General features: G+C 44.8%; 1 protein-coding gene across 1 annotated transcript in view; it reads right to left on the bottom strand.

The window, feature by feature from the left end:
- Positions 1-19,738: 19,738 nt before the first annotated feature.
- PARG (poly(ADP-ribose) glycohydrolase) overlaps positions 19,739-25,725 on the bottom strand; it is a 126,522-nt gene continuing 120,535 nt past the window's right edge. Inside the window, 2 exon segments of the mRNA XM_006165904.3 lie at positions 19,739-20,471; positions 21,136-21,264. Coding sequence (XP_006165966.1) covers positions 20,317-20,471; positions 21,136-21,264 — 284 coding nt within the window. The 3' untranslated portion in view covers positions 19,739-20,316.

Genomic DNA, 25,725 nt, shown 5'->3' with positions numbered 1-25,725 from the left:
TAACCATGGCAACAACCCACCTACCCTAAGAAGGCCTGAAGAGGGCAAGGAGAGTGGCTCCAGGACAACCCCTGCCCCCTTCCCAGCAAAGTCGAGGATAAACCACCCCTGAGTAGTCAGGCACTAAAGTTGCCAAACCTTGTAAAGCAGCTGCTGCCCCCCACACGCTGCCCTGCCTGCCCTGCCTGCCCTGCCTATGTGAGGCCCCTCTAGCTTTCCTTGGGGTAACTGTTCTCCTCTCCTGTTCCGCCATCTCCCCTGTGGACCACACCCCCCATGGAGTAGTCCACATCACACTTTCCTAACGAACTTGCTTTCCTCTCCCTCAATGGCTCCCTCTTGAATTCTTTCTGGTGTGAAGACAAGGGCCCTCGCACCAGGGGAGAGACCCCCGAGGGTTGAGCGTCCCCACCAACAATCCCATGTGACAACTGTTGTTTGAATTAACAGCCCATCAGCCTAAAATACGGCCAGGCACGGCAGCGCCCAAGATCTGACCGGCTGGAGGACTGGAGGACTGGGATCTGGTGTGACCAGACCTTCTCTGACCCCCACCACTTTCTCACGAATAAAGGAAAATGTAGTCAGCTGAACGTAATTCGTGTGTCTATATAATTCCTATACCATACCACTCACTCGTTTTTAATATACCCTTTGGGCTTGCTGGTGGTGTGGTGGCTAAGGTGGACTGGATCCCACATGACTACACAGTTTGAGTCCCGAACCTAGCAACTTGAGAAACACTATGGGCATGTGTACCTAAAAATCCCAGGAAGGGGATTTTCCCCAAGTGAAGAAGGGATGTGACTGCCGTTCCCCATAGACGGGAGCTTTCTCACTTTCTCTCTCTAGCAACCATACACACCCTCTGAAAAAAAGGTAAAGTGCACCGTTTCGCGGGTTTTAGGGTGGACACAGAGTTGTGCACAAAGTGTGCGCAATTGGGGAACATTTCATCGTGTCTCGATGACAACAAAGGGGACTTTTACCACCTTAAAAAAAAGAGTTGTTGGGAACCAGCAGTTAGCGTAATGGCTATGTCGCTGGATTCCCACGTAGTCGACCGCGGTTCGTGTCCCGGACCCGGTGGCTTAAAACTCACGCCGGGCGCGTGTGCGTGCGTGCCCAAGATCCCGAGAGGAGAATGGAGGAGAAGGGATTGCGGCGTGACCATCCCCCCTGGGGGGTGATTTCTCGCTTTCTGTCTCTATGTCTCTCTCTGTCTGTCTGGCGAGCGCACGTGCCCTACAGTGAAAAATCTCTCAAAAAAAAAAAAAAAAAGAGTTGTTCTGAGATCCAGGGCTTAGTAAAGATCACCCTTAGCGCCCAGCAGCTGCGAAGGGGCCTCCTCTAAGCTTCTGGCAGGGGTGTCGTGGCAGCACGTGACGAGCCCCCCAGGTCACAGCCTGCTCTCTTGGGCCTCACCGCCCCAGCGTTACGCCTTGGCTCCCAACCTCCAGAGGGGCCTGATTTTACGCCCAGGGAAGAGTGAAGCCCCGCCCCCCGCCCCACTCCACCCGTGCCCCACGACTTCCACTTCGGCTAGCCCTTCAAACCAGCAGGGAGCACAGGAGTCTGAGGCTGCAGGACGCGAGGCAAATCCAGCCCTGCACCCCCTCACCCCGCCCCCGGCAGCACCCGGGCCGCCCACCTCCTAGAGCGACCCCAGGAAGACCCAGCAGGTTACTGGACTGCAGGGGAGTGCCTCCGGGCACCGCTATCCCGCGCACTCGCCGGCCACCGCGGCCCTGGCGGACTTCCCCTTGCTGCCACTCTGGGTTTGGACCCCGCCCCGGGGGGTGAACCGTGCTCGTCCCCTGCCTAACTCACGGGAGCCGCCCGCCTGCTACCTGGGGAGGCGGTGACATCCTCGAATTCCCCCAGCTGCGGGCGCCCCCTGCAGGATGGGTGTTGCGTAGCAGGGGAGAAGGCCCTGGCCCGGGATCTTGAACACAGGGCCATGGCCGGGAAGGGAGAATTTCCCGAGGCTCTGAGCTCAGGCAGAGTCAATGACCGGTGGCCCGGAGCCCCGAACTGCAGGAGGGTGCTGCGCGGAGCTGCCGGGGCTCGGCGGGCGCAGGGCTGAGCCGGGACCGGTCTCTCTGTGGCCGGCGTGGGCACTCCTCCCTGACCCGAGCCCGCAATGCACTCCACCCTGCCCCGCAAGGCCCAACCCCCCGGCTGGGGAAGCCCTCCTGCCTAGCCTGCCCTACCCCACCGCAAGGACAGGCTGGTGAGTGTACATGCTGTTTAGCAAATAATCATAATAACAAAGACCCCAGCCTTCCCCAGGTGAGGGGCATGTTATAATGACCATCTGGCCATGTTGCTGGTGGGTCCAACAGGTTGTCCCAGGGTCTGCGTTTGCTGCTAACTTTGGGACACCAATAACCCCCCTTATCTTATACATTGCTTGACAGAGGTTCTTTTCGACTCCACACCTTCCCCCAAAGGCAGAGAGCACCCATCAGGCCCCAAGTGAGCTAAGGTCACAAAGGTGGGGCCCGGGGAGAGGAACACAGCGGGCTAGTCTCACAGTGGGGTAGGTGGGACTGGGGGCAGATGCCAGTGGGTAGGAACGGAGGAAGGCGGCTGGATCCCACATGGCTGACTGCACAGTTTGAGTCCCAGACCTTGTGAAAAATACACTGAGCATGTGTGCATGCGTTCTCAAAATCCCAAGAGAAGAATGGAGGAGAAGGGATTGCAGCATGACCTTCTCCCCGTGGGTGCTTGCTCTCTCTCCCTCTCTCTCTGGCAAGCGCCTGCATCCGAGAGCAAAAACATTGTAAAAAGGGGAAACAAAAGGAATGAATCTCTCAGGAGGCTGATTACATGGACTTGTCATTCCTAAATATCTAGTGATTTGCGGAGGGCAAGGGACCTGGCTGCTTGCTTGGTGGAAGAAACGTTAGTGAGCTCACGCTAGGTGTGGGAGGGAAGGCAGCTAGGAAGCGTCTGAACTTTCAGGACCAAGGACAGCACCCCCAGATACAGTGGGCTCTGTGGCCTGCTGGTGACCTGAAGCCCAGAAGGAACAGGCTGGGGTGAAGCTACACACTCCCATCTTTGAAGGAATGACCAAAGATACGAAATCTGTGGGGCCAGCTGGGCAGCTTCTTCCCTGTAAGCACAATTCTCACCTCTGGATTATAACACCTCAGGGTGCCACAGAATTCTCAAAACTTTCTCAACCTCAGAAGTAATACATTCTAAAAATTAACCAGGACAGTAGTTTACAGTCAGGGAAGTAACAGAACTATTTTTTTTTAAAGAGAGATTTTTGCTTTAGGGCACGTACGTTCACAGGATAGACAGAGAGAGAGAGAGAGACAGAGAGACAGAATGCGAGAAGTCACCCCCCCGGTGGGATGGCCACGCCACAATCCCTTCTTGTCCATTCTCCTCTCAGGAGATTTGGGGCTCATGCACATGCGTCTGGCATGAGTTTTAAGCTGCCGGATCCAGGACTCAAACCACAGTCGACTACGTGGAAGTCCAGTTCATCATCTGCTGATCCCAGTAACAGAATTTTTAAAAGCCAAATAATATTGGGACCAGCAGTTAGCGTCATGGCTATGTCACTGGACTCCCACGTAGTCGACTGCAGTTTGAGTCCCAGAACCGGTGGCTTAAAACTCACACCGGGTACGTGTGCGTGCGTGCCCAAGATCCCAAGAGGAGAATGGAGGAGAAGGGATTGCGGCGTGGCCATTCTCCCTGGGGGGTGATTTCTCGCTTTCTGTCTCTCTGTCTGTCTGTCTGCCTGGCGAGTGCACGCGCCCTATAGCAAAAACCTCTCCAAAAAAACAAATAATATTAATGCCACAAAGCCCAAACTGTTGAAAATGAAAGGTCCATATTAAACCATGGTGGCTCAGCCTCCCAGAGGCAGCCACCATTCTGAACTTAAAAACATAGATTCATTTGGGTTGTTTTGGAAATTTGTATGAGTGGAATACTACAGTATACACTATCTGGCTTTTTTCAATCAACATTATCTCTGTAAGGTATTTATTTATTTAAGTTTTGCCAGAGGGCATGTGTGCTTGCACCCACACGTGCATGTGCACGGGGAAGAGAGAGAGAAAAAGTAAGAAGGCTCTCCCCCACCCCACAGGGAATGCTCACCGTGCAACCCCTTCTCCTTCACCTCTCCTACTTTTTGAGACTTTGGACATGCACACACATGTACCCAGTGTTATCTTTCAAGTCACCAGGTCTGGGACTTGAACCACATGGTTGATCATGTGAGATACAGCCTCCTTAACCATCATGCCACAGGCTGGCTTAGATGCAACCTTATTGCATGTCTCAGTAGTTCCTTTTCATTGCTGTATAGTATTCCATTGTGTGACTATACAACAATTTATCCATTCTATTCTCGTTGGCCTTTTTTTTTTTCTAACCATTTGTGGACACTGGTGTAGTGAACATTTTAGAACATGTCTTTTGGAGGGCCTAAGTCCTCATTTGTATCATGTGCATATCCAAGAGTAGAATGACTCTTAGGATATAGCAGACAGTGCCAAATGGTTTTTCCAAAGTGATTTTACCAATTTACACTTCTACCTTCTTTCTTTTTATTCCTTTGTATAAATTTTGTGTGTGTGTGCAAAGGCCAGGTGGAGGACAAAAACATTACAACAACAAAATGGCAGCTCTGTCCTGGAGGGAAGCCTAGCATTCTGTAGAGAACTGTCCTGGATTTTCTCACCCAGTTGTCTTATAAAAAGGGGGTGGTGGAGGAAAGACAGAGAAGCTCCTTGGGGAAAGAATGCTGGAAATGGGATCGTCCACCATCTAAAGATGGCACCCTCATAGTGAAGGATATACTGAACTCCTCATCTCCGACTATTGGAAGCCTGTCACTACAATTAGTATGTGGCATACTGCCTTATCGTAAGAGAACATTTATGATACAGCCTGATAAAGGAGGACTTAACTCCAAACCTCAGATGTGTTGCTGAGTCGGCCTGGTCAAATCATAATCCTTAGTGTGTAATTGTGGGGTGAAACAACCCTATGTGAAGTGTTTGCTGTGCTTCGGGTGTGAGAGAAAGGTGTGTGTTTCAGTTCATCCAGTTGCTATAACTGCAATACCTGAGTCTGGACAACTTAAGAGATTACAGGTCTCCTTACTTCACAGCTTTGGAGGCCGAGAAACCCAAGAGGACGGCCTTCTCGGTGCGTCACAGTATGGCAGAGGGCAGGAGCACCACTCCTCGGAGTCTGATCTACTTATAAACCAGCAGGAGCCTATCAGGGGCAACCCTGCCCTGCACTCGATAGCCCTGTCCAATCCCAGTTACCTTCAAAGGCACTTTTTGAGACTTTGGACATGCACACACATGTACCCAGTGTTATCTTTCAAGTCACCAGGTCTGGGACTTGAACCACATGGTTGATCATGTGAGATACAGCCTCCTTAACCATCATGCCACAGGCTGGCTTAGATGCAACCTTATTGCATGTCTCAGTAGTTCCTTTTCATTGCTGTATAGTATTCCATTGTGTGACTATACAACAATTTATCCATTCTATTCTCGTTGGCCTTTTTTTTTTTCTAACCATTTGTGGACACTGGTGTAGTGAACATTTTAGAACATGTCTTTTGGAGGGCCTAAGTCCTCATTTGTATCATGTGCATATCCAAGAGTAGAATGACTCTTAGGATATAGCAGACAGTGCCAAATGGTTTTTCCAAAGTGATTTTACCAATTTACACTTCTACCTTCTTTCTTTTTATTCCTTTGTATAAATTTTGTGTGTGTGTGCAAAGGCCAGGTGGAGGACAAAAACATTACAACAACAAAATGGCAGCTCTGTCCTGGAGGGAAGCCTAGCATTCTGTAGAGAACTGTCCTGGATTTTCTCACCCAGTTGTCTTATAAAAAGGGGGTGGTGGAGGAAAGACAGAGAAGCTCCTTGGGGAAAGAATGCTGGAAATGGGATCGTCCACCATCTAAAGATGGCACCCTCATAGTGAAGGATATACTGAACTCCTCATCTCCGACTATTGGAAGCCTGTCACTACAATTAGTATGTGGCATACTGCCTTATCGTAAGAGAACATTTATGATACAGCCTGATAAAGGAGGACTTAACTCCAAACCTCAGATGTGTTGCTGAGTCGGCCTGGTCAAATCATAATCCTTAGTGTGTAATTGTGGGGTGAAACAACCCTATGTGAAGTGTTTGCTGTGCTTCGGGTGTGAGAGAAAGGTGTGTGTTTCAGTTCATCCAGTTGCTATAACTGCAATACCTGAGTCTGGACAACTTAAGAGATTACAGGTCTCCTTACTTCACAGCTTTGGAGGCCGAGAAACCCAAGAGGACGGCCTTCTCGGTGCGTCACAGTATGGCAGAGGGCAGGAGCACCACTCCTCGGAGTCTGATCTACTTATAAACCAGCAGGAGCCTATCAGGGGCAACCCTGCCCTGCACTCGATAGCCCTGTCCAATCCCAGTTACCTTCAAAGGCCCCACCTTTCAACACCATACTCAGATTAAGTCACCACTCTCCTAACACCTGACCATGGTCCCCCAAATTTTAACACATGAACTTGGAAGGACACATTCAAACCCCAGCAGTGTGCAACAGTCTCATAAGATGCTGGTTTTAGTCATTAAGATCTGTTTACTTCTAATACAAATGAGTGGCCAGAGGTACAATGGCTTTTGTTCTGGTGAATTATGATTTCCTTGGCTAATTCTGAGACTGTTATAGCTTACCTGCATCTGAACACTGACGCCAATTTATAAGAGCCTCTCATCACAGAAGAGACCTGGAGAGAAAAAAGCAGAGTCTAATCAGTGAGCCTCTGGGTCGGGGCCTGAGAGCATCCTCCTGCAACGGGATGAGCTAAGACATCCGCCGGCATTAGTCATGACTGCTAAAGAGGCCTGGATGCAAAACGTGCATGCCATCTGGATGCACAGAGGCTCTCCTTCTCCTGACAAGTCGGCACTTTCTTTACTGAGACTTGGCTCTGTGCCAGATGCTGTACTGGTGACATGACCCTTGCCTTCCAGACCCCACAGTCTGCACAGTGGAGACAGATCCATCAACAGGAATTTGTGCCCAGCATGATAAATCATGCCTGATGGAAAGTAGAGGGCTCAGGGCCCACGAAGAGAGAATTCTGACGTCTGGGATTAAAGCTGGCATATGAGTCAAGAGGAAGAGCAATGGAATTTTTGAGCAAACAACAGTGAATCTGAATTTTTTTTAAAAAATGGCTTTCTGAGGGGCCCAGAGCCCCCCAGACACTGGAGGTTTATTACAGGAAGTTGGCCCTATCAGGTTCAAGAGCAAGAGCTCTCACACACCGGGGAGGAGTCACTGGGTGTCTTGATTTCTGTGTATAGTGTTGGTGTGCTTTCTGCTTGTGGGGCCCCAGCAGGCCGGCAGCTTCTCTGAACTGTTTCCCTCTCTGAAAACTGGTTTAGACCAACAATGCCTGCATGCTCCTTTCCAGGCAGGACACCTGTCTTGGTCTATTGCTGTGTTGCTCACAGGAGTACTGGGGACTGATGGACTTAAGAGAAGAGAGGTTCATTTTGACTCACAGTTCTGGTGGCTGGAAAGTCTGATGGCCTGGTCAGGCTGGCCTACAGCATGACCAGAAGCACAGAACACCCCAGGCCCATGCAGACGAGAACTCCTGACAGCTCTCTTTTATAACAACCAGCTCATGAGAGAACTAGCCCCATCTCATGAGAGCTAGAACTCAGTGCGTCTTGTGAGATATCATTAATCTATTCATGAGACTGGGGACCAGCAGTTAGCGTAATGGCTATGTCACTTGACTCCCATGTAGTCGACCACGGTTCCAGTCCTGGACCCGGTGGCTTAAACTCACGCCGGGCGCGTGTGCGTGCGTGCCCAAGATCCTGAGAGGAGAATGAAGGAGAAGGGATTGTGGCATGGCCATCCCTCCTGGGGGGTAATTTCTCGCTTTCTGTCTCTCTGTCTCTCTCTGTCTGGAGAGTGCACACGCCCTATAGCAAAAACCTCTCAAAAAAAAAATCTATTCATGAGACTGATACAATCACCATGATCCAATCACTGCCCACTAGGCCTCACCACCTCCCATGTCGGTTTCCAAAACATAAAACTTTGAGGGACAAACCATCATCCAAATCATAAAAACCACCTACGGCAGCCTGGTACTTTAAAGTAGGGCAGAACTCATCTCAAATACTCCCTCCAAGTATCTCCACTGTATGTATTTTATGACTTTATGATGCAATTTAGTTTTGCTTGTGAATCTGTCATGCACATTAGATTAGAGGTCTGCTCCAAATAAATAAATGAAGCCATGGCAGAGCAAAAGGGAAAAGACATGATGATTTTGGGTGAAGAAATGAGACTCTTTTAACTCCTGAGTGCTCACGATGTAGAGAACCCAGGGCCACCATGGGATGGAGGGACGGATGAGGGCCTCCCTTCCCTTGCCAACCTCACCTTCTTCCGCCATCCTCAGAGTCCAACATCTAAACAAGGACACTCATTGGGTGATGGCATCTGGTAGGAATAAAATCTATTTCCCACCTGCACCGGATCCCAGCCATGCGCTAAGCAGTGAACAGACAGGAAGCAGAATGAGAGGGGCACGTCAGCAGGGTGCTGGGATCTTGAAGGCACTCAGCAAAGGAAGCTGCTGAAATACAAGGAGTCTTCAAAAATGTAAATGCATAGTGGAGAAAACTATGTATGGATTTCAAACATTTTTGGCATTGAAGTCAACTTCGACTTTAATTCCATTTCCCACAACCTCTTGAATTCCCCCCTATAGTCTGCTGGACCAGGTAGTCTGTATATTTTCTCTAATATGTTTCTTGAGTTAAAAAGCAACACACAGCCTGTGTCTGCCTTAAAAGTGAAAACACACACACAGACACACACACACACACACACACACACACACACACACACACACACGGCAGCAGCGCAAACAGCTGTGCACTGCATTTAAGAAGGGAGAGAGGCGCAGCTGATGTCAGGGAGTTTGATGGGGAGTCCTCGGATTATACGTAATTTACAAGTTTAAGTAATTTAATGATCACTATTCAATAAATCTTTTTATCTATGTGGATTTTATCTGCTTTTCTGCCCTTTTGGTGCGTATTTTCTGAAAGCTAGACAAACTCCCATAAACTTGCGTTCTCTTAGAGACTTCTGGATAGCGGTGGTGGGTAGTGAGTTTGCGGTCAATAGCAAGGCTGATCCTTTGAACTCAGTGCCCGAGACTCAGGGTTGAAGTGGCAAGTCACTGTGCTGCTGGAGCAGAAGCGTACGCGCCTGCACACACGTACGCACACACACACACGCACACACCCTGTGTGGAAAACTCTCGGTCCGTACCTCCAAGGAAGGCCATGGAGCAGCCGCAGCACCACCTGGGAAGTCATCAGAACTCAATCTGAGGCTCTAGGGCCAAAGCCTGCATTTACCAGGAACCACAAAGGTTTAGAAACTCTGGCCTTTATAAGAGAGCCTCTCTGGAAGAGGCTGGGGGTAGCATGAGGTAGGGAGAAGGGCTGATTGTCTCAGGGGGTCAGGGAAAACTCCCCCCAGAAAGTCACGTTTGGGCTGGCTCTTCCAGGGTTGAGACTCTTCTCGAAGGAGAGGAAATTCAAGTCAAGAAAGGGGTAGGACAAGGAAGGAGCAGACCAAAGAAGGATGGGGCTTCACTGGGAACGCAGGCTGGAATCTGACTTGTGTTTTGTTTGTTTCCTGAAGAGGGAAATGAAGTGAGGAGAGCGGATCCTCTCCCGGGCGCCAGCGCCGTGCTGATGTTTAATCAGCACCAGGGTATTCAGACAGTAGAGGTGCTGATGACCTTGTTCAGATGTTTCCAGGGGGAATCAATAAAGAAAGGCCAGTGCCCTTCAGGGTTACTCACAGAGGGTGGGAGAAATTCGAAGGGAAACAAGAAAGAAACTTTTCCATCTACTGGCATCTTTTTCTTTTTCTTCTTTCTTTCGTTCTCTTTTTTTTTTTTCTGAAGGTGACAGAGGCAAGGGAATTAATTATCAATTCCTCTAAAGAGTATGAAGCCAAAACACGGTGCCAGTTAATTTCACTTAGGGGCAAAGTAGCAACTGTTTAGTTTTTTAAAGAGCCTCGCGAAAAGCCATAGTGGACAAAGAACCTTGCCTCCCTCCAGCTGAAACTCAGTTCTGACTCAGGGCTCAAAAGCTGTGTCCTGGTGAGCATGGTCAGTGGATGCAGCCGATTGCCTGGGTGTTGAATGTTCGCCCAGGGCCCTGCCTCGGTATGCGACTACCGTCCCCTTCGCGGCCCAGCCCTACCTACAGCTCCAAATTGGCCAGATCTTCTCAATGATGAGCTAGAGGAAATCCAGGGCTTTCATAAATGGCAGAGGACATTTGTCATACCCTGTTTTAATAACTACCCATTTCTTAAGTGGTCCTGTGTGTGTGGAATAATGAAACACAGCCAGGCTAGCCCCGATGATTCAGCTCCAATCTTGGCAGCTCCCACTTTTAAAGATAAAGCTGTCCCAGCACCTGAAGGTGTCTTCCTGTAGCCTTGGACCACTGGGATTGGCTGACTGGGGTGAAGTGTGTGAGCACAAATCAGAGAACTGGCAGGAAGAATTGACTTATGCTGCAATGCGTAGAAGTGGGGGAAGGAAAAATAAAAGGCTTCCAGTATTAGCACCCACTAAAGGCTGGCTCTGTAATGAATGCTTTACAGCGTTCAATTCTAATCCAGTCCACAACCTACAAAATAGCTGTCGTTAGTCCCATGCTATGAGGAACTTGGGGCTTGGTGTGGATAGCCGTTAGGGCCCCACAGCCAGGTGTGCAGAGCTGGGATTGAAGTCTAGGTCAACCTTGCTGTTGACCACAAACTCACTACCCACCACTGCTATCCAGAAGTCTCTGAGACCACGAGTTTATGGGAGTTTGTCTAGCTTTCAGAAAATATGCACCAAAAGGGCAGAAAAGCAGATAAAATCCATGTACATAGAAAGATTAATCGAATAGTGATCATTAAATTACATAAATCGTAAATTATGTATAATCAGATACAATGATTGTTTTATTTAAACAGTTTTATTTTACAGAAGACTTCAGCTTAGGTTTTACACACCTAGCGCCTAACGCGGTCTGTTGGGGCCAGCAGGTGGCAGAGGTTGAGGCACCTGATGACCACGTGGTCCACTGTGGTTTGAGTCCTGCACCTTGGCAGCTTGCTTTCTTACCTTCCCTTTCTCACTCTGGTGAGTGCATGTGCCCTATAGTAAAATTAAAAATAACTGTAATCATAAAATTAAATAAATATTTTAAAAAGTAATCTGTTGACATATATTTCATCTACAGTTTTTCCAGAGAGTTTCCATGTCTATATTTCACAGATAGAGTATTTTACACAAACCTAAGTCTATGGATCCATTTGATTCATTGAAATATTAGTAACAACAAATTAATAAGAAGTTATTTATTATTTATTCCTTTAAAGATCTTCTTTAAAATTTGTTAAATCCTGCAAGAGGTCCAATTCTAAATAGGTCTCTTTCCAGCAGGGGAGATAAATTAAACAAGTGAAGAATTAAGTACGAGAGATTTGCTGTTGCTGTTTTTAATGACAGTGCCAATAGAAAATATTAGAGAGGAGAGGGAGAGGTCTGATCAGACTAAATTGCTTTCAGATAATTCTCATTATGGGGACTTAGAAAGGAGAACTGAGCTAAGGTTTAGAAAGTTTAGGGAAAGTTCCGCAGAGCCAAGACTAGCTGCTGGGTTTGGAGAAAATGGACATTGAACATGTCTTCATAAGCCCATCTGCCATCTATACGTCTCTTTAGGGGACATCCCTATTCATATCTGCCCACTTTTTAGGTATTTTCTTATTATCGAGTTTTAGGAATTCTTTGTATATTTCAGATACAAATCTTTTTTTAAAAGTTTATTTTATTCATGATAGTGTGTGCATGTGGATGAGAGGAAAAGAGAGGAGAGGGAGCGGAAGTGAGTGAGAGAGCAAGAGAGAAAGAAACCCCCAGAGCATAACACTCACCCTACTGTAACCCGAACCGTGACACTAACCTTAGCCCCTAACCCTCAACTTCATCCCTAACACTGACCCTGACCCCTTTTCCCAGCCTTCCACCTCAGGATCTTGGGCATGCATGTTTCAGCATGTTTCATGTCCACTGGGGCAAGAGGCAAACCCATGGTAGGCCATGGGGTTGCTGGTACTATAGTTTAGCCCAGTATGCTACCAGCTGTGTCGCCAAGGCTGGGCCTTCTTTACTTATTCAGTGAGCAAGAGAGACAATGAGACGGCACTCCCAACAGGGTTTTTTATTATTATTATTTATTTTAAGAGATTTTTGCCTTAGAACATGTACACTCTCCAGAGAGAGACAGAAAGAATGAGAAATCACTCCCCAGGGAATGCCACACCACAATCCCTTCCATTCTCTTCCTGGGATCTTGAGCATGCATGCACACACATGGTGTGGGTTTTTAAGCCACTGGGTCTGGGGCTCGAACTGTGGTTGGCCAAGTGGGAGCCCATCGACATAACTGCTACAATATCTGTTGGCCCTCCTCAAAAGGGTCCTGCTGCCATGATTCGCGCTCAGCGACCCTGTATCACAGGCAAGCGTGTGCCCAGTGGACTCGGGGTGGGGGGAGGGGAAGAGTCTCTAGATTTGAATCGGAAAACTTTCCAAGTGGAATCTCCTCACAGAGCACATTTTACCACTGTGCCACTATCTGGTCCCACAGATACAAATCTTTTATCACATGTCTTTCAAATATTTTCTCTAGCCTGTGGCTTTTCTTTTTGTTCCCTTAACAATGTCTTTTGCTCCGTGGTGGTGGTGTTTTAGACAGGGTTTCACTGTGTTGTGATCCTGACTCAGCCTCCCTGTTGCTGGGATCATGAGTGTGTGCCTCCACACCCAGACTTTCAGGTGGGCCGACGGTCAGACCTGGACCTCCCGTGTGGTCTCAGCCTGGCCAGCAGCACCATCCACCATGCACTACCACGGCTGGGCCTAGAGCATCTTCTGCAGAGAGGAAGTTATTAATTATAATGAAGCCCAACATGCCACATTTTTCTTTCATGGTTTGTGCTTTGAAACATACTTTTTCTTTATCAAGTTGAAGAAGTTCCCCCATTATCTGCTGTGTTTACCATGAATGAGAGTTGGATCTTCTTTAATGTTTTTTCATCTTTTTATATGATCATGTTACTTTTCTTCTTCAGTGTGATCTGATGATACACATTGATTTTCAAATGTTGAATCACCCTTGCATAACTGAGATAAATCTCATTTAGTTATGGTGCATAATTCTTTTGGTGCATTGTTGGATTCAATTGACTGATAATTTGGTTGAAGATTTCCACATCTATGTCCATAAATAGTATTTACTTGTGGCTTTTCTTGTCTTTGGTTTTGGTATTAGACTTGGACAGGAAGCACTCCACCTGCTCTGATCACTGGAAGATTCTGTGGAGAACTGGCATCATTGCTGCCTTATTCTTTCAGTGTCCTCTGAGCAAGGTGCTTTCTGGTTGGGAGGTCATTATTGATTCAGTTACTTTAGTAGACATAGATCTATTCAGATTCTGTAGTTTTTCATTTGTAGTTTAAAAAAAAAATTTTTTTTTTTTTTTGAGGTTTCTGCCATAGGGTGTGTGTGCTTACTGGAGAGAGACAGTGAAGGAAAGTGAGAAATTATACCTCCTGGGAGGATGGCCATGCCATAATCCCATCTCTTCCATTCTCCCTCCTCTTGGGATTTTGGGCATGCACGCACATGTGCCTGGTGTGATTTTCAAGCTGCCAGGTCCAGGAATCCATGACTGGCCATGTGGGAATCCAGTACCTTAACCACTATGCCACCTGCTGGCCCCTATTTGTTACTCTTTAATTGATTTGTATCTTTAGTCTTTTCCACTTGTAAGTCTGGCCAGAGGCTTTTTTTTTTGGGGGGGGGGGTTGTCTTCTGGTCTTCTTTCCCTGATTTCCTATAGGTTAACTGAACATTATATATATACACACACACATATAAATAAACTGAACATTACCTATTCTTACTGTTTCTGAGTGGATCTCGTTCCAGATAGCTCTCTGAGCAGCTGCTGTGTACTGCTTTGTACATGCACAGCTTATCCCCATCTACTGGTGTCAGCGTTTTACCAGCTTTTAGGAGGTCCAGAAACCTTACCTCTTTTTATACCCCTTTACAAGTTCGCATTGATAACTGTCAGTTACATCCTCTATATACATCCAAAACCACAACAGTTGTAATTTTGCTTCAGCAAACATAGTAACCTCAAGAAAGATGAAGTCTATTTTACCCATATTTTTACTTTTTCTGTTCTTCTTTTCCGGTCTTCCATTTTCCTTCTCTTATCATTTCCTTTCTGTTTCAAGAACTTCCTTTAGCTGCTGTCTTAGGGCAGGTCTGCTGGGAATTATTGTTTTTTTTTTTTTTTAAATTTCAGAATGGATTTCTTTATTCCTAAAATGTATTTTTGCTGGATACAGAATTCTGCATTTGTGGTTCTTTTCTTTCAGTCCTTGAATAGGGTTGGGGTGCTTTTCTAGCACCTAAGAATTCTGATAAATTCACTGTCATTAGAGTTGTGTTTGTCCCATAGATAGTATGTAATACCTCTTTATTGATTTCAGGATTTACCTTTTTCTTTAATTTTTTAGAAGTTTGACTATGACATGTTTTGGTATGTATGCAGGGGGAGTTTATTCTGTTTGGAGTTCACTCAGCTTCTTAAATGGTTTATATCTTTTGCTAAATTTGGGACTTTTTGAAATAATTTTTCAATGCTTTTTCACCCTCCACCTTTCTCTTCTCCATCTATGACTCCAGTGACATGAATTTTGGATATTTTTCAGTCTCAAATGTCCTGAGGTTCAGTAAACAATTCTTTTCAGTTTTTTTTTCTTAGTTGTTCAAATTGGCCAATTTCTACTGTTCGATCTTCAAATTCACTTGGTTCTTTTTGTCAATCTTTCCTCTTCTCTTGTTGAGTCCAGCTGGTCTGTTTGTTGCTATTATGGTTCAGTTCTAAAATTTGTTTGGTTCTTCTATCTTCTATTTGAAGCTGAAACTTTTTCTTTTCCCTTTAATTGCCAGAGAGCTTGTGCACTCGCCAGAGAGAGAGAGAGAGAGAGAGGAATAGGGGAAAAGTGCCCCACAAGGGGTGGGTCATACTGCAATCCCTCTCCCTCCACCTCTTTGTCCTGTCAGGACTTTGGGTAAGCATGCAGACATGCCTGGTGTGCTGTTCAAGCCACCAGAACTGGAACTTGAACTGCAGTCAGCTGTGTAGCGTCTTAACCACTAGGTTTCAAAGCTGGTCCTATTTCTTGAGATTTATCTCCTTGCAAAGATCTTCCTCACTGATTTCAGCATGTTTGAAATTGCTTGTTGAAGCATTTTTATGACAGCTGGTTTAAATCCCTGTCAGATCATTCTCTTGTCTGTGACGTCTCAATGTTGCCGGCTGATATCATTTGTCACTCATGTTGAGATTTTCCTAGTTCTTTGTATTATGAGTGATTTTTCAATCGAAACATGAACATTTGGATACGATGTTATACGATTCTGAACTTCCTTTTTGCTGGCCACCTCTGGAGTGGGATGGAGTGGTACAGGGGGAGACACAGTTTCATCACAGCCAGGTTTTCTCTTCTTTGGCTGACATTCCGAAAGGGGCCCTCTTGTAAAGACTATAGTTCAGGCTCTGCCCTAGGCTGTGCTGATGTGAAGTCTGGCCAAGAGGGGGTGGAACACCCTGTTACACCTCCCCATGTGTCCTCCATTGACACTGCAGGACGGGGACATGGAGGTGAATGAGCAGCCTCAATTCTAATGAGTGGTGGAAAATCCTAATTCTGTTAGGCTTCCTCAGTCACCCCTTAGTGGGGAAGGGAAGCTGTAACCTCAGGTGGAAGTAGAAGTCGGGGTTCCCATGCGTTCTCTAATCACCTAGGGGGTAAAGAATACTCTGTAATAATATGAGGCCAAGACTATGAAGATGTTTCACATGTGTTCAAGAGCAGAAGTGCATTTTGAGGTTCTTATCAATTCTACAGCAAGTGTTTCTTCTCAAAAACTGAGATGTAGCCCAGTCCACCTTATGTGACAAGTTTACACAACTCTCTACAGAGAAGGATGTATAAGGGAGTTCAACACATGGTGAATTGACACAGCACAGGATTCTACCCATATTTACAGATCGACAGCATAAAAACTCAACTGGTTTCTTTACATTAAATTGGAACAGAGTAACAAAAAGAAAACAGTACTTGTGGGTGTGAGATCACTTACCCTCGCTCTGCACCTCAGAAATGTTCGCCAAATTCCTAAACATACTCTAAATGTTATAAATGAGAGCATGCACATGAGATCTCTAATGAAAAGTGGGATAATTACTTGAGAAAAAAGAAGTGATGACAAGAGGGATCAGAATTGCTTTATTCTCTTCTACAAAAATCACATAAACATTAGCACAATCTCTCTTTATCCCCAAATTCAGAATCATCATGACACATTAACACTACATTGAAAATAAACAAGAGAAATAAAATCAGCTATCAGATGAATATACAGTTTTGGTTGTCTTGTTTGGGAAAACTTCTATCTGAAGGTAGATCCACATGGCTTCTGGTGAGCAGGGCCCATGGGGACCCTGTTCCTGGGACAGATAACGTGGCTCAGTGGATGTCGGTAATTTGATCTATTAATACTAAGTATCATACTGGACTCCCCTTCCTCAAAACAGACAGGGCTAATATTCTAAGCTCATGTCCCAGCAATGGCAGGACTGTCATTCTCTCCAGATGATGGGTTAGGTCAGTACCTACAGGCTTGAGAGAAGGAAGTACAGCCTCCCTAAATCTTTACTTATTTGTAGAGCAGATACACTGGATTCAGGTCTTTAATACAACTCAACTAACTTCTTCACTTCAACATGTTCTTTGAGTGGGGAAGCTCAGTGTTTGGTTTCCACAGCGGGACGTACTGGACAGTACAGCCCGGGTCACCTACCTACCAGGGTGCGTTCTGAGAAATGCATCGTCAGGTGACCGAGTTGTGCAGACAGCACAGAGTATGCTTCCTTAAACCTACATGGCACGGCTGACTACACACCTAGGCTATGTGGTAGGGCCTAGTACCACCTTATGGAACCACCATCACACATGTGGTCTGCTCACTGAAACCTCATTCTGCAGTGCATGACTGTAACTGGCAGAGCACTTGTGAGGTTTGGTTACATTTTTTTTCCCCAGCTTTTTGCCATAGGGCACATGATCACCAGAGCCAGAGAGAGAGGGACAGAGAGAAAGTGAGAAATCACCCCCCTCACATACCCGGGGGATAGCCATGCTGCAGTCCCTTCTCTTCCGCTTTCCTCTCAGGATCTTGGATGCACACACATATGCACCCAGCTTGATTTAAGCCACTGGATCTGGGACTCAAACCATGGTTGGCCATGGGAGTCCAGCACCTTAACCGCAATGCCACCTGCTGGCCCTCGTGACATTCTTATCAACCTTCCTTGAAAATACTGGCTTGGGTATGTCTGCCAAATGTCACTTTAACCAACAAGAACACAGATAATTCTCAGAAATGGTTGGATGTACCCCACTGATAACTAGTCGCTCATGATGAAAAACAAACTATACAGGGACTTGGTAGGGTGTCAGGGCCTTTGCTCTCTCAGGTTCCCTACAGTGGGGACACTGTAGGTCCCTTTTGCAATAAATTCCTGGAGGTCAGAATGGCATTATAATCCCTAACCTCTGAGCTCACTGGAAAAATGGGCTAAAATATGTAAAGCAACTAGTAAAAACATGCCTCTTAACCTTTTGGCTAAGATCAAATGCAACCAGTAAAGTATCTAACACACAGTAGGTGCTCCCGAAATGTTCCCTGGTCAACTACAATAGCTGGCATTTACTGAGCACAAATGAGGTGCCAGAGCCTACACTTTCTGTTTTATTTCCCACCTTCTAACTGAGTTAACTAAGGCTCAGAAGTTCAGTTTACTTAGGTTAGGATAAAATGTCAGCTAAGAGTGATTTGAACCCAGCCTGCCTGAGTTGAGCCCTCACGCCCTTACTGCGCACTGCTTCCTCACACTGTTACTGTACATTTGAGAAAGCCAGAAAGCGAAAGCTTCATTAAAACACAAGAATTCAAAACTAAAAATATTCTTTCATGCTTTGGTAGATAAAAGAAGGAACAAGTAAAGAATATGAAATAAATCAATAAACTCTAGATAAAAGAACGAAAAGGTGCTGTTCAAGACTTCAGAAGAGATACCAATGCTAATTAGAGGTTTCCTTCCTTCTCTTCTTGCTTGCTTTCTTTTTCTTTTTTTGCAGAGCGCCTACAAGGACACAGTCATCATCTTTTCACCACTATTCTCCCTCCTAAAAAACAGTGTTAGTTCTCTGCATGCTCCACCTGACTGAGCTGTCCCAATGCCAGGACATAATGGGACAAAGAAGTAGATTGTATCCTTGGAACCACTCAAAGCCAGACGGGCAGTCAGGGAGGGGGCTCCTAAATACCAGCTGGGTGGTCTTCTTATCTGGACCTAATGATTTCTTGGTCACCAGAGCCAAGCTATACTGTCCATGAAACATTTTAACTGTTCACTTACTCTTGGGACTGGGTCAGAGGGACAATGTGCAAATGAAAAATAGGAGGAAATGAACTGTGACCGAATGCTTAACCAGAGGACAGAGTGAGCTGGGGAGGAAAGAGAAGATTTTATTAGTACCAGCGGAAATAAACCCAGGCTCCTAATCTGCAAAATGATTAAAAATAAAAAACTTAGTTTCTATGTTAAGAATATAGTCAAATGACAAGTGGCTGCCTTCAGGTGCCGAATCCCGTTACCCTCTCGATCTCTGTGTAGAGTTGGAGACACTGTTAAGGGCCTGTTTCTTCCTGCCAGCACTGAGATGGGAGTGCCCCTTGGTAATAGGGTCTGACCTCCATTAGCATTACTTGGCAGCTGACTATAAACTTCAACCTCACGGGTTGGGATTATTCTGGAAATCTGAATAAGTGCTTTTGTAATTAAACTCTACTCTAAACATAGGATTGGCTTTGGTTTTTATTTCAGTCTCTAAACAGTCATTATTATTTGTTTGTTGCCAGTTTTATATGGATACAATTGTGAATAAAGGATCTTAAACAGAGCCCTGATAAAGCCTAAACCTAATCAGTTCCTACCACTCCAGTTTTACTTTGATTAAATGTGCTCGCATATAGACATACTTAAAGAGCATATGTTTATATATGTATGTATATATATATATATATAATAAAAAATAGATATGGGGGTTTCTGACAAATGATTTATTCATGAAAATTTATTAACTATATAACCTTTGAATACCAGAGAAACTTCACTATTTACAAATCAGCATGAAGTTCCCAGTCCCAAACTTTGGTTATATGAATAGGCCTCAAGCACCACAGAACAAATATTAACCCTTATTTTAAAAAAAAAAAAAAAAAAACCCAAAACTCAAGAAATAAAAAAAGCCCTTCGAGTCTCTCAAATCTGTCTTTTAATGTCATATGGAAACTCCCTTTGACTCAATGTTTCCCTTCATCTTGATCAGTTTTCAAGAGCAGTGTCAATAAAAGTCGATCAAGGACAAAAGGATAGCCAATCCAGCACAGAAAAAGGTGAAATCTCAACACAACAATTCTGGGAGTTATTGTCTTAAGTAAAAATTGTTTTAACCTAAGAGATTTGCATTAGGCAACATGTATAGAAAAAAATCCAATTCTTAATTTTGAAAATTCCAAAGCTCAAATGATACAAGTATAACACGAATAAGGAGTGGAAGGGAGATTGTTAGCAAACCCAGTAACAGAGATCCCTGGGTGCCACCTTCTTCCCCGGCATCAGTGGCACCTGCGAGCTGCAGAGCTGACCTGTGTAACCTAAAGGCCTGAAAAAAGAGACCCGACAGGCTGAGTACAACCTTTTATGGGATCTCACAAGAAATATGATGGGCAAAAGAGAAAAATCAAAGAATGAAGACTGAAGTAGAAGAAAATGGAAACAAAACATATCTAGACCAAGGGGAATCGGGATGGAGGAGGTTTAGATGTATAAATCGACAATTGCATATGTGTAAGAGATTGCATCATTGACTGCAAATGTAGATTACATACATGTTTATATTAACTTAGGTCAAACATATATTACACCTGATAATTCACACAGACGTCTCTGGTGAGAGGTGGGAGGTCCTATTCACTGGCTCCTCAGGTCCCTGTCCTTTGCCCTGGCTGGTCGGTGGTTTCTGCACAGGACTCCACAGTGTGGTATATGAATGGATAAAGCTTGATGTCTGGTCCGGGGGTGGAACAGTTTCTGCATTCTTCATTGTAGTATCGGAGTAACAGCTTATACACTTCTCCTGCACAGTGAAAGGCCAGAACAATTCAAACACTGAGGCGTGCAGATAAACCTTTGAAAGAATATTCAAGTTTTATCGTAATCTAACTAGCACATGCTCAGATTCGGCTTTTGGAAATACTGCATGAATTTTGTATGCTTGGAAGACTTTCCTGACTTAACTTGGAGAATTTAAAAACACTAAAGAAACTCCCTATTGGTTCATGACTATAACAGCTATACGTGGCACACTGTCTATGCAGCCATCATTGGGATCTTGCAGTAATTCCAGCTTTACATTCAGCTCCTGAAGTAGCAAACACTGTGGGTGAGCACATGGGGATGTCAGATAAATAGACACAGTGCAGTCTCCTGGGTTTGAAGAAGCCTTAGAAGGCTCCCCCTTTTTTTGTTTTCTACGCACATAAAAGGAATGATGTACACTAACTCTAGCTTCTTGGCCTGACTTTGATAAGCTGACATAATCATTCAAGACTGTGGATGGAACGTTGCCAGGAAAAACAAGAGGGGCCATGCCAACGCTGCCTGTCTAAGAGCTTTGTCCTCTCCTCTCAGTCATGCTTTTGTTTCTTACCCACTGTGATCCATCCAGACATGGCAAGTGTTCCTCCTGGATGGCATGTAATCCATCTAGATACCAAGTGTCAAGACTAGCCCCTACTTACCAACAGTCAGTTTCCTTTCAGTAAGGAAAGTGTGCATGCTGTAAACGTCTCTCATCAATTCTGAGTCCCCGAAGGTGAAATAAACCACATCTCGTTCAGCTGCAGCAGCGGCCAGTATCTGTATTAAAGCTGTGGAAAAGAGAAAAGACTCGGGTCTATTATGACACTTCCCGACAAGATACTTTTAGCTCTTTCAGCTGGCTAAGTTATAGCTGGGTGCCAGAGCTTTACCCCAGATTAAAGATTTATAAACCCAACATACACGTTAGTAGAAATGGTGACTACAAGACGGACATAAATCATTTAGTTGTGTTACTTTTCAGATATGCTACCGAGAATATCATTAAACTAGAGTTCCCACACAGGCAGTTGTCTGGGTCACAGATAAAGGAAGATGTGTTGGAAGCAACAAACCAAAGCATGAAGGTGGTATTCATTCTCACTCACATTAATCTGGAACTAAAATTTAGAGTTTGCTCACTTAATTATTTTGTTGTATTACTTAGTCACGGGTCTTTTGTATTGCAGACGTATCTGGAATGTTCTACTACTCTCATTAACCCCACAACAAAAATTCTCAACTCAAAATGGGTTGGAGTGCATCCCTCCTGTGCTCCGACCTCCGCTACTCTGCTGCAACATGGAGTCAATGTTCCTGAAGACGATGGACATTAACTCTTTGGCATGTTGGAATGGCAAACAGTTCAGAGGCACTAGCTCCACAAATCAAAATCACAAATTACTAGGTCTGAACATATACCCCAAAATCAAGTACTTTCACAATCTTATTCTCAATAGAATTTTTTTTTTTTTTAGTTTGCTATAGGGTGTGCATGCTTGCTAGGACAGACCAAGAGACAAAAAGAGAGGGAGGGAAATAAAGAAAGCACCCCCACAGGGGATGGCCACGCAGCAACCCCTTCTACCCCACTCTTCTCTCAGGATTTTGGGAATGGCATGATTTTCAAGCCACTGGGTCTGGGATTGGAACTGTGGTCGGCCAAGTAGGATCCAGCTGCCTTAATTACCACATCATTTTTTTTAAGTAACAATAAACCCGAATATAGTTATAATAAATATCATTTAGCTAATGATGTATCTTTTACTTCAGAAAAGGGAAGAAGGAAATCAAATTAAAATAAAAATTTTTAATAATTTTAATTTTTGTGAGCTTGCTAACATTCTGTATATTCAAAACTAAACAGTAAGAATGGGAATGGGAAGAAATACATGACTGACAGCAAATTAAACCAAACGTGCCTAACGTTGTACAAATGAACACCAGAACTACACTGAAGGAAAGGGAAGAGAAAAGAAAGAATCTAGACAATTTATGAATACAGTATCTGACTACACTCCTTCAGTTTTAGGAAAGAACTACAGAGAAATCCCCATCTTTCTACTAGGATTGCTTACTATGGTAATTCAGGTGAAGGTTATTTTTTAAAAAAAAATCTGCTCAGTTATTTAATCAGGTTCTTGGCAAAAAATTTAGAACACCAATTTGTGAGGATAAGCTCCATTTGTAAGGGCAAACACGGATCACAAGTAGCCCTGGAGCTGAGGAACAGTGTTGATTTTTGGTAAAAATTTGCGAGTCCACAGCTTTCTGATCAACCTTGCGCTACTCTGAAATCTCGTATTTTTCCCTCTCTCTGTCAAAGATCTCACCCTCCTGGTGTCTGGGCTTCCGCAGTTTCTTTTTCTTGAAGCACTGGTAAGGTGCTTTGGGATTTTTTCTTTGCTAATATCAATGTTCGTGGGGGAGGCGATGACTTTCTGGTGTCCTTTATGCAGTGGAACTTGACTGAGAACCAGCAGTCCAGTCACAAGTAGCAAGCCACTGCTCGGCTGCTTCAGGAAAACCACTCTCTTGCCTCTGTGGTGTCCAGTGAGGATGCTCAGAATGGCCCCAGGAGTGGTGCTGGCTCGCAGCTTTCTCACATGCTGACTGAAGGGTTTTTTGCCGTGGCTCAACAGCTTTTGAGGCTCATCTTCAGTAGGATAATACCTAGGCATTTTGCACAGCTTAACCACCCGGGTACCACCATTCTTGTCTCCACCAACTGGTTTTGTGACAGTCCCAAGAACCTTCTCCTTTTCTTTTCAGCCCTGGATTCAGTGGCCGAGTGTTTCTTCTTGTGCACGGCCTTCCTGAATACAAGACAGATGGGGAGTATCTGCCGATGCCCCAGACTAGGGCGGGTTTCAGCTGCAATGGGGTCCCTTCTTTGGCCTTTTAGCCTTAGGGTCACCCTTTTTAACTTTGCCACTGACATCAGCCTTCTTGGCTAGCAAATTGTGATATAGTTGAGCATTGCTTATATTTGGGAAAGAAGCCGTGATACACTCTAATGTACATGAGATTCTAAAATACCATCAAAGTATATCCCAATTTCCAAACTAATATTTACTGAGTTGCCACAAAATGGGAGGTGCTATGACTAGGCCTCATTAATCTCAGAGTGTTGAAACTAATTAATTTCAAAAGAAAGGTAAGTTTTAATTAAAATTGTTCAACCAACTTATGCATACATTAAAGCTTCAATACGCCCAATTTTTAAAGGTCCCTAATTAACCCAAACTACACATAAAATGGAAACTAATGAATTGTCATCTTCCTCTACCAAGAGGTATTCTTTCTTTACTTTTTGTTTTGTTTTGTTTTTAAGAGAGGTTTACCTATAGGGCACGTGTGCTCGCTGGAGAGACAGTGAGAGGCAAAGAGACAGAAAGCTAGCAAATCACCCCCCAGGGGTGATGGCCACACCACAATCCCTTTTCCTCTCAGGGTCTTGGGCACGCACGCACATGTGCCTGGAGTGAGTTTTAAGCTGCTGGGTCTGGACTTAAACTGCAGTCGACCGTGTGGGAGTCCAGCAATGTAACCATGATGTCATCTGCAGGCCCCAAGGTATCATTTCTTCCCTTTTAGTGAGAATGAAATTTGGCTTAAGCATTGCTCATTTAAAAAATGAAAGACTCAGGACCAACAGTTGGTGTAATGGCTATGTCGCTGCACTCCCATATAGTCAACCGTGGTTCAAGTCCCGGACTCGGTGGCTTAAACTCACGCCAAGTGCATGTGCGTGCGTGCCCAAGATTCCGAGAGGAGAATGGAGGAGAAGGGACTGTGGTGTGGCCATCACCCTGGGGAGCGATTTCTTGCTTTGTCTCTGTCTCTCTCTGTCTTTCTGGCGAGCTCACGCGCCCTAGAGCAAAAAAACCTCTCAAAAAAAAAAAAAAAAAAAAAAAAAACCAGACAGAGCAAAATCCTTTTAGTCCGATTTCCTACGAGACTGCTGGTCATTTACCATTTAGCAAAAGGAAATGTTCATAAAAAATAGTTAAAACTATTTCCATATGGAACTTATTTTTAAAATGCTCCACAGGTCATTTTGCTACCACAGAAAGTCCTAGAAAGCCTTCTGGAGCTAAGCTTGATAGAACTACCAAAAACAGAGGCTGGAACCTAGGGGAAGAAAGTGAAAAGCAACACCAACCTACGAAGATCCATGACTTACACCTACTTCCGCTGCGTGGGCACTGGAACAGCACACGGTAGGGTGGAGGACAGGGAGACCAGACCTACTGCTCCTCACCCTTCCGCTAGTTCTCAGCCCTGTGGGTCAGCCAATCACTTAACTCTCCTGGCCTCATTTTGTCAGCTATACAATGAAGGAGTTGAATCAGATGATCCCTAAAGACTCTTTCAGAGTTTAGAATTACATAATCACTGCTATAATTTTTTCCCCTACGTCAGATGTTAGGCTATAAATACACAGATGAAATTTCCAGAAAGACAAATTAATCTTGACCTTAGATACCTCAGTGATCACTGAAAAATATCATTTTAAAATAGCATTGTATTCAGACCTCGTTGTAGACATCCCCAAGCTCTGCAAATCTGGAGAATTATACTTCATGATTTAAGTGAACTCTGTTGCATCAAACGTTAGATGAGAATAAATCATGAAATCTAATAGGGTTTGTGGACTGATTCCAAGAATGATATAAAAACATCACATTCTAACTTCAAGCACAACTAGGTGCCAAAACAATCACCTAAATTAACCTGCAGGGAGCTTGGTTTTAATTTCTTTTTTGGCATCAATGTTAAGCTGTAAAGAAAATACAAATAAATATGACTAACAAAAAACAATTCATAGTGTCCTGTTGCAACAAATGAACCAAGCTCCCCCCTCCACATACACAAAAACGGTCAGACCAGTAGTGCAGTGGTTAAGTACTGTGTAGAGGGGACCGGATCTTACATGCTCCACTGAGGTTCAAATCCCAGCTCCAGCAGCTTGAAAAATCCACCAGACTTATGTGTACATGTGCTTACAATCCTGACAGGAAAGAGAGATGGGAGAAGGAAGACTGGTGGCCCCAAGCTGGGGAGGGCATTCTCTCTCTCTCCATGGTGTGAGCACATGGCCCCAGCAAAAAAATTTTTTAAAAATTTACATGGGTAAAATCACATATACTACATTGTGGTCTGAGGCCATTAGCATGTAATACTAGCAATAACTGCTTATATCAAGTTCTTGCCACCTGCTGGACACTGTTCTAGAAGCTTTACAAGTC

The sequence above is a fragment of the Tupaia chinensis genome, unplaced genomic scaffold (genome assembly GCF_000334495.1).
Source record: "Tupaia chinensis unplaced genomic scaffold, TupChi_1.0 Scaffold144071_2, whole genome shotgun sequence".
NCBI lineage: Eukaryota > Metazoa > Chordata > Mammalia > Scandentia > Tupaiidae > Tupaia > Tupaia belangeri.
This window is presented reverse-complemented; position numbering and strand designations above follow the sequence as displayed.